We start from the raw sequence: 9,325 nt of genomic DNA, 5'->3' as shown, positions 1-9,325 counted from the left end.
TCCTGTCCCACAACACCAGATGTCAAGGTTGGACAGTGTAAAACATTTATAAAATGTCGAAATGGCCAAAACAAAAGATCTATTTATTCTGGGTTCTCTTTAAAGTGTACAATCTTGCTGATTCAAAAGTCATGCAATGACATAACTACTAATTTTTTTTCCAAATGCAAGAAGCACAAACACTGGTTTACCAAGATAAAACATTGGAAAAATCATATCTACAGTTCAATTACAATGAGACAACTGTCAAAATGGGCCCATATGTCCACAAGGTTTGTGCACTGAGCATGTTAGCAAAGAGACAAATACCCTCTTTGGCAATTTAATCCAGTTTATTATTGATATTTGATTTAAATTACCAAAACAACATGTTGAAAAAATGTACAAACAGCCTGGTGCATCACAACATAATATAATTGTCAATGTAACTGCTACATATTTTAAAGACAAAGACAAAGACAGGGTTAAATACTGCTCTAATTATTTTACAATGATGCTGCGGTGAACTGAAAATTTGGTAAAAACTTTGGTGTGTTGGAAAATGGCAGATGTGCATTATGAATTTTTTTAAATGTCCTGGGGGAGGAGCCCTTACCCAATTCGGTTCACCTAATAGTCAATTATGCCACTGGCATTAGCTTTAGTTTAAAAAAAACACACTGAATTCCATTCTGCCTCAGGGGATATGATAAAACTAATTATTATTAATCATTTTCCATGTCAAACACTGCACATATTGTGGTGGTGTAGCCATAAGGACTTGCCTTTCCCATGTACATTTAGCATTGACTGAAAACTTCTTAACCCAAAACTGACATCAGACACTGCTACTTGACCAACACCATTAATGGTGATTTTTGGCTAAAGAGTTTGTGCACCATTGTTAAATCTTAACTGCAGAGGTACGTCTACCTCACAGCTGTAAGAGAGGGAGTGAAGCACAGAGCCAGAGTAATCTAATACATGCCATTTCCAGGATTTTACACAGAGAGAATCGAGGACTGACGTCACAGACACAGACAGACATTGCAAAGAAAATGGCAATTGCTCTTGTCATAACAGACATCTGAAAGAAATTTAGACAGCACCCATGTGGGAAAACTGGTCCTTCAAAGCCTGACTGCCTCCTTAATGTGCTGCAAAAAAAAACCACTTTGTGCTGAAATAGAAGTCTCCATTTGTCATTTCAAAACCTTCACAACTTAGACAGTCAAGAGTAAGTCAAGTCAATGAGGTCTAATATTTGTGCCATGAATATGAGCTCCAGATAAAACAATATTTGTAGTCATGCAATTTTGACATACCATGCATTTATGGCTAGTACGTCACCAGTAATTAAAAACATATTAACACATCAGCAGGCTATATGTGTTAGTCATATTAGGAGATGAAGATCAGCCTGAATGTTGTCACAAACTATTTCATGATGGAAGACAAATGTTCTTTTTAAATACAATTAAAGTTTGACAGTTTACACAAGTTCATAGTTTGTGATTCCCAACATAACATAAGACATGATGAAAATTGAAATCATATTGTTGAGTCCTTACCTGGGACCTTGGAGCGAGTGTGTACGTGTGGGGCTGTCTTAGGGCAGTGTTCCTGCAGAAGACAATACTGGAAGAGGAAGGAGGCTCCAGAGCCAGTGCAGGGGGTAAGTGTGATTCATGCAGGGCCGATGAGTCAAGTCAGGGCTATAAAAGAAAGGAACTCTTACAGAACTTTCTCCATGTCACCATCCTACATGCCAGAAGAGGTAAGATTTGCTCACTCTCATGCATACACACACCCACACTTTGCATGCAGATATTTAAAACAGAGTGAATGGAACAAATGAAACTCAGCGCACTGCTTAATTTATCTATGCCAGACTACTTGAGCTAAAGACTAAAACACAAATATTTCAAATCAAATTCAGGTTTAAACTTGAACTGTTCATAATCTTTGGAACTGATTAAAAAACAAACAAATAAACCAAATGTGTTTTCTTTATATAATCATTTCCAAATTGAAAGTATATGCAGATTTATAATCATGTTAATCATCTCATACAGATTGTATATGTAAGGAAAATGCATTTTACATTGTTACCGAAGCAAAGATATATATACTTCTGTTGAAATGCACAGGAACAAGTCTATGACATAACTGTAATGTGTGTTTCATTCTCCAAGACAGAAGGATGCATTCCTCTCAGGCTCTTCTTTTAGTGTTAGTGCTGGGTTTGGTCACTCTGTCTGCCAGCCAGCCGACTATCACAGTGAACATGATCAAAACTATGGCAAGAACCACTGTGGCCAGAATTAAAAAGATTAAAGACGAGGTAACCCACTGCACCATTTCCTTTCTTTAACTGCTCGATGGTTCACAGAAATACCTACTAAAGGGCAGGATCAGCTGAAGAATCTCAAAAGATAAATGTGTATGTATGGTGTTAGGGTACTGTATTTTTAAAACACAAAAAGTTAAAGTTTCACTTTACTAAGTTTAATGAGTTAAAAAGTAACATTGTAGGTTATATCATAGACGGTCATCGTGTCACAGTATCACTTTGGACTAACAAAATGTATCCCTGTCTCAAAGCTATGTAAATCAGGCCTTGCATATGTTCACTGTGAATTAAACAAATAATTCAAATGAAAAAGCTTATTTGAAAGATTTCCCTCCTTTTTCAATTCATACAGCATTTCCAGATGTCCCCCGAAATTGACTTTGGCTCCAACTTTGACAACCCTGTTGAGGGTCTATCATCCATTATAGACCACCTTAGCTTCCTGCAGGCGAGACTCAAGGTTCCACCAACTCAGCATCTCAGGCAGGTTCAAGGGGACGTGGACACCCTCCTAGGTCACCTCCAACGGCTCGCTCTTTCCCGAGGATGCCCACAGCCGAAGCCCGAGAGCTACTTGCACAAAGTTGAGGCTGTTTTCCCTATTACCTCCAACTACATCTGCCTCCTGGAGCTACAGAGATACCTGGAAAAAGTGTGCCTGAACCTTGAGAAGCTAAAATCCTGCTGAGGTTTAACATGCAAGCTCAAGTAGCCCGCATGTACAAAATGCACATGCACAACACAAAAACCAGGGTTTGGAGCTCTAATTTATTCTAATTTATTAGGATAAAATTCCATTCTTGAATCATTGTGTTGTATTTTATTACAGTATAAAATGTTTGGTTACGCTTTTATGTAATAACGTCTGTTTTTAAGATATTCATGCACTGATACCATTTTCTGTAAACTATTAAGATACAGTCAGTTTAATGACTTTTTAGATAAGGATTGAACTTGTAATTGAAATTGCTTTTTCTGCATCTTTTGACTTAAAGTACTGTTTTACAAGTATGTTCACAAACCTAAAAATGAGGTTCTAAAATATTCACATTGTTTTGCACTATGAGGGAAAAATAAACAACAATGTGTTTTGGTAATTGTTCAGTATCATTCACAGGCAAATTCAAAAATTTTACAGAAAGACACTTGGCAGATTCTGTTTTTTGTTTTGTTTTGTTATATTTTGTTTTAATGTGGGGCAGATATCAGCCAAAATAACGGCACAGTGCCAGTAACAACCCAGTTAGCCAGTTGTGCATACGGCTACATTTACAATGTTCCTGATCAAAAATCTGTAACTTCAGGTAAACATTCGTTCCTTTGAATTCACACTTTGAAATATTACTTTGAAAATATGTATCAGACTTTATTTATATGGGCTGACATACACGTTCAACAAAAAGTGATTAATCTATTTTGACATACTGAAAAATACAGACTGATTAAAATAACTTGCCATAAATCAAGACGTACTTTTTCTGACTTCGTAATCGCTGGTTTTGTGAAAGGTTATCCGTCGTCTTGTGTAGAGACAGGCTATAGTCTTCCAATGCTCGAAGGTTAGACTGTTAAAGATTAAAATTTGGGGGTTTTTCTATCACTAATGCGAGAGCAAAGCTGTCTTAATCAGTTAATAGGTGTAGGTGGGCATAGTTTCCACTACCCACGGCACATAGCGCAGCAACTCAAACAGCGCTCATGAAACTTGCCTCTGTGCTAGTCTGGACACTAACATTACTGATATTGTGTGGTTACATTACCGTCGTCCAGCTCAAATCATTGCCGCATAACAGTTATTGCAGGGCTTTTGGTTTAAAAAGAGCTTTTTCCCATATTTGGCCAAGGTATGCACACCCTCGTGCGAAGGTGTTGTGATGTGAACTGGTGCAATCTATTGTCTGGTTTGTGATAAGCAGCTTAGCTTGTAATACATAACTTTCTGTCATGACTGATTTGTGGGAGCTACCATTGTCATAGTTTTCTGTCGATTAAGCCAGTTAACTTAGACCTCTCACTAAAAGAACAGTTCAGATAGACAATTCAGTAGGTCATGTCTCGACCTGTCTGAATGCGAGGTAACAAGTAACATAAGAACAACCGTTGTTCATACCTTTCTTTATTACACAGAGCAAGAGCTGTGTTAAACGGAACAAAGAATAACTTTAACGTGTCAACTTTCTCGAAGCATGGCTGTTGTTTTCTTCATCCCAGTTCATTAAAGCGGCACCTGTGCCGTGGGCTAAAGTGAGAGAGATGAAGAGCTACATTCCTCGAAGTTACTTCGACGTGAACATGAACCTGATGTGACAGCCACTGCAACATGAAGGTGAGGTCACATTTTCACAAAATGTTGTGAAAGCTCAGTTACAACAATGAGCTATGTTTTCAAACTATAATATGGAACTACAGGGGTCGTTGGATGCTAACCGATTTTTTTTAATTATACTCACTTAAAGGAAATCATTACTGCGCTGCTACCATGACGAGAAACTGTTCATTTGAGAAACAAAGCTAAATTTCAAAATGAGCTGTAAATGGCTACAAACCAAAATAAGTTGATGAGGGCATAACACATTCTAATTAGTAACGTGTCCGACGTTAATGGCATATCGAGAGCATGGTCATTTGCAGTTCAGTTGATAATATAGCCAGATACGTTTCGATTCAGCGATATTATTTGCAGCTATATTCCCATGTGATGATATGATAAACTATAAGTGTTAACATGTTTCGTTAACTGTGCGTAACCTGTGAAATGAATCGGTTTCTGAAGAGAACGTTTGAAAGAGAACCTCTGTTTGAAAGAGTTTTAAAATGGTCACAGAACTCCGTTTTCTGACTGTAATAGTCACCAAATCCTTATAATGATGTGTATTCCTTGTGGTGTGTTCATTTCAGTATTACTTGAATGACCTTGAATGGGTTATGGTCAACTCAAGGACGTGCAGACACAATTTATCCAAAAACTACGGTGCTTTATGAGTTACAGCATGTAAATAACATTATCATCAATATTTTTATATAATAAAATGGCCTTGTGATTCTGACATTTATGCTGTGAATAATCAAAAATATAAAAATAAATCCGGGTCTTGTTGGGTCATACTTTGGAAGAGTTAGTAACTCCACACTTGCACGCAACAAGAGAACAAGTGAATAAGTGGGTCTTGTAATGTTTTCAGTATTTCACCTCTAGAGGGCACACCGACTAAATTAATTCACTAGCAACACCCTCCAATCAGGGCAAACTGACTCCCATCAGATAGATTTCCATTAGAAATTGTTTTATGATAGCCTGTTGGAGAAAGGATGCAAATCAGAGTATGATATGCTTCATTCAAGGCTCATATGATCAGTCTAAATTATCTCACACATGAAGTTCTCCATTGTATTTCATTTTTACAGTGAAGCAAGAACAAGATAACTGGACACTAAAAAGTAAGTTAACGACAACAATATTTATCTAAATATAACTCAAAACAGTGCTAGGAAGGTCAAGCTGTGGAGGTACCATGATTAGAACTCTGAGCCACTTTAAATTGTCCATAAATGCAACTGTGATATACTTCAGCACCACAGGGTGGCATGAAAAGCCAGTACATTAATACACTACACATCTGTGTGTGTGTGTGTGTGTGTGTGTGTGTGTGTGTGTGTGTGTGTGTTTGGGTGAAGAAGAAAGCACTGACACAGAAACAGATTACTTAACTTCCTCATATTAAACCAGCCACTGGAGATGTGGTACAGTTTTAGGTCACTTCTGTCTTTCTGCTTTCTCATCCCATTCTGGCCCTGCCTCTCAGAGTATTCTTAAAAATTCACAGCTTTTTTATTTCAGAGCACTCACTTTGCGGGGCAGTCATGCATATAAATGTCTTATTGATGATGAAATACCCCAAGCTCAGAAAGCTGACCCTGTGGAGCCCCCCTAATCACCCCACCCTGCTTTCATGTATTTAACTGGTCCAACCAGCTGCCATTGTTCCTCTTTGGCCTTCTATTGTCTGATTGTTGGGGCTTGTGAGGGGGTGGTGTCATGCCTCTCTAAGTCTTATTTTTTCTGCACATAAGAAAGCCACTGTCAGAGTCTGTGGTGTGTTAAATTCCTTTTTTAAACCTACACATTTTTTTCCCCAGATAAGAATGGCCAGTTCCCTGTACTACTGGGCTTGACGTCAGTCTGGAAAGGTAATGTATGCATCCTTCAACACATGCTAAGATAATGACTCCTTCTTTTCGTTTGCCAGTTTATAAAGGTTCTCCACAGGTACACAGTACATGAGGAGGTCCATGTTATTTCCCTATATTTACCTGCAATTGTGCATGTCTCCTGTTGACACATGGAGTCACTGAAGTGAGAAGACAGGGAGAGTACCCTGTCCAACACACCCTCCCTGAACACAGCCAGTGGTGCTCTTTGTAATGCCAGAGTAAGTCAGTGGTAATGCTGAGTTCTGAACTCATGACCCCAGCTATGGAGGCACAGTGTACTTTACTGCTGTGCCACCTGAGTGTCCTTGAGTTGAATTCCTTCTAAATCTTTCATTTTCAGACTCTTCAGTTTCTCTCTGTGTTAATATCTGTTTCACTGTCTGGTGGTTTACTCCATTGCACATCTCTGTTATGTTTCTAACACAAGAGACAGGTGCAACACCAGTCCCCATACTATTGGTATCATTCTACATGTAGCAGCTGCATGTGACCTTCTAGGATAAACATCAACTGCTGCATTAAACATGTGCACATTGATTGACCATAGCTGATTTGCATGCCAGTAACCATTGATCTATGTCACTGTCATGAGCCAGAACAGCTCTGCTCAGCATTCCACTGTATATTACAAAGAGAATACTTCTAATATCAGGAGGCTCCTGAAGTTCCCTGTCTCTGTGCCCTGCAGTTTTTGAAGTACAGACATCACTCTGAAAATGGCTTTACCAGAGGTGCTGTTTTAGCCTAAGGGGGCTCCACTGTGCCTACTTACTTAAATGGAAATCAGTGCAGATACCAAGGTCATCCCCATCCCCCGTCCAGCAGTGGCCGCCAGCCATCAGAGACATCTCCAGGGATTTATGATGCATTATGACCGCTCCCCCACACTCCCACACACACACTTTTGGATGCACCAAACAGTGTTGCAAACACACATGTGCCCACACATTAATGCACATATGTGCAAAGGTGATACACCCATTGTATGCCCACACATGTTCTTTTACATGCATATACTTAAAATGGCCCATTGACTTAACATTTAAACATTTCTTTGAAAAGTAAAGCAGTAAAGCAATGGTAGAGATGTTAAATACCAGAGCTAAAGATGGAAGGATTCTGATTCTTCCATCAGGCTGTGCTGATAGAAAGAGAGGAGAGGGAGATTGTGTGAAAGAGAAAGACAAGCAATTCATGCCTTACTGTGAATCTTCTTCTCTTTTCGTTTTATATGATCCTTCTAAATAAAGATCCATCACTGAAACTCATAAATACATACACATGTGCATGCATACACATAGATTAACACTCATGCATGAATAGCTTGTCTATTTGTGTAAAAGGCTGCCTTTCTGATTCATTCTCTTTCTGAAGGCTAATGAGAGAAAATCACATATGTATATGAGAGAGGGATGAAAGAGGAGAAACAACATGTTAATCAGTTCATTTAATTCTATCATCGTGGCTCTTAGGTATGTTCTTGCCTGTGTATCTTGGAATTGCATTAATATTTCTCATAGATTTACACACAAAAACAATCTCCTGACATTGTACACTGACAATATTTACATATGCAGCAGCAAAAGATGACATCTTTCATCTCACAGTTTTTCACAGCCATGAATTTATAAACTATACTGGTTTGTTTTTGTATGAAAATGACTAAAAACGAAAAGAAGATACCATATCAAAAACACCTGTAATTAACATGTCAGTAGTGTCAGTAGTTTCCTAAGAAGAGGGGAGAATAAAGAAATGCTGAAAAGTGTTGAGACACACTGATAGATAACTCAGACCCTTAAGAGCCATTGTTTCCGTCAAACAAAGCGACTCCATTACTGTCACAAGCTTCTATTGTCTGGTCTTCTGGAGAATTGTGATGAACCGGGAGAGCTGAACAGTCTATCTTTGTCATCTATCGCTCTAAAAGTTCCTTAATGACTCAGTAAAGTAGAGCCCCTGCGCTGAAGAACTCCAAGATATTACACAAAGCCCTGATGTTTAAACCGTCATGAACAATGAAATAATACATCATATTCATTCTATCATTATCAGTAGGTTTAGTATGGTTCAGCTGCACTCAAGTCAGTCGCACTTCTGTAAAGAGCATTTGCCATTTTTCCATACAAGGATGACGACTGGCTGAACCAGTGAGAGAAATGTGATCCAGGAAGAAAAATGAAAATTAAATCATTCTTGCTTTTTTCACTGAAACATTTCATCAAGCACATAGAACACAGATCCACAGCATATGGCCTCATTGGAAATATTTAAATATTCATCTGGATGTACAGAATGCCTTGTCTTCAATCCCAAAAACAATTCTCATCTGCACAGGAGCTCTATGAGTCTTAAAAGGAAACCATTTGGAGAAGCTTTTGTAGAGCAGACAGCTGGTTACAGCACTGCAGTCTCTTTTGTAGAGCTGAAAATATGCTGGCATTGCATTGTTCCTGACTTTGAAAAGCACTAAAGGTTTGAATAGAAGTAGAAGATCGAGATCATTATCATTATGAGTAAACACAATGCCAGGAAACTACTGATGAAACAAAATAACTTTCAACTCCAATGAAGTTCCTGGAATCTTTGTCACAGAATTGGACTTCAGTTTTAATTCATGTTAGTCTCTGCAGTTAGACCAACTAAAACAGCCTGAGCCCTGTGATCAGTATCAAACATATCTCTACCACAGAATCATCTGTCATCTGGTTATGTTTGTGGTGTGTATGGATCCAGAGTGAAAGTTAAAGGTAAGAATAGTGCGAGCACGAGTCAGGGTTA

General features: G+C 38.5%; 1 protein-coding gene across 1 annotated transcript; it reads left to right on the top strand.

Annotated features, from left to right (window-relative positions):
- Positions 1-2,182: 2,182 nt before the first annotated feature.
- On the top strand, positions 2,183-3,020 carry lepb (leptin b). Its single transcript, XM_030789283.1, has 2 exons — positions 2,183-2,323; positions 2,685-3,020. The coding sequence occupies exons 1-2, from the start codon at positions 2,183-2,185 to the stop codon at positions 3,018-3,020; spliced, it is 477 nt and encodes a 158-aa protein (XP_030645143.1).
- The last annotated feature ends 6,305 nt before the right edge of the window (positions 3,021-9,325 follow it).

Source organism: Chanos chanos, chromosome 1, assembly GCF_902362185.1.
Source record: "Chanos chanos chromosome 1, fChaCha1.1, whole genome shotgun sequence".
In the NCBI taxonomy this organism is placed as follows: domain Eukaryota; kingdom Metazoa; phylum Chordata; class Actinopteri; order Gonorynchiformes; family Chanidae; genus Chanos; species Chanos chanos.
Note: the sequence above shows the minus strand (reverse complement) of the source record. Positions and strands in the feature narration are given on the sequence as shown.

Excerpts from the sequence above, each read along its gene's own strand:
- lepb (XM_030789283.1), top strand. The coding sequence starts at position 2,183 with ATGCATTCCTCTCAGGCTCTTCTTTTAGTGTTAGTGCTGGGTTTGGTC. Across the intron at positions 2,324-2,684 it reads TTAAAAAGATTAAAGACGAG|CATTTCCAGATGTCCCCCGA; the intron begins GTAACCCACTGC and ends CAATTCATACAG.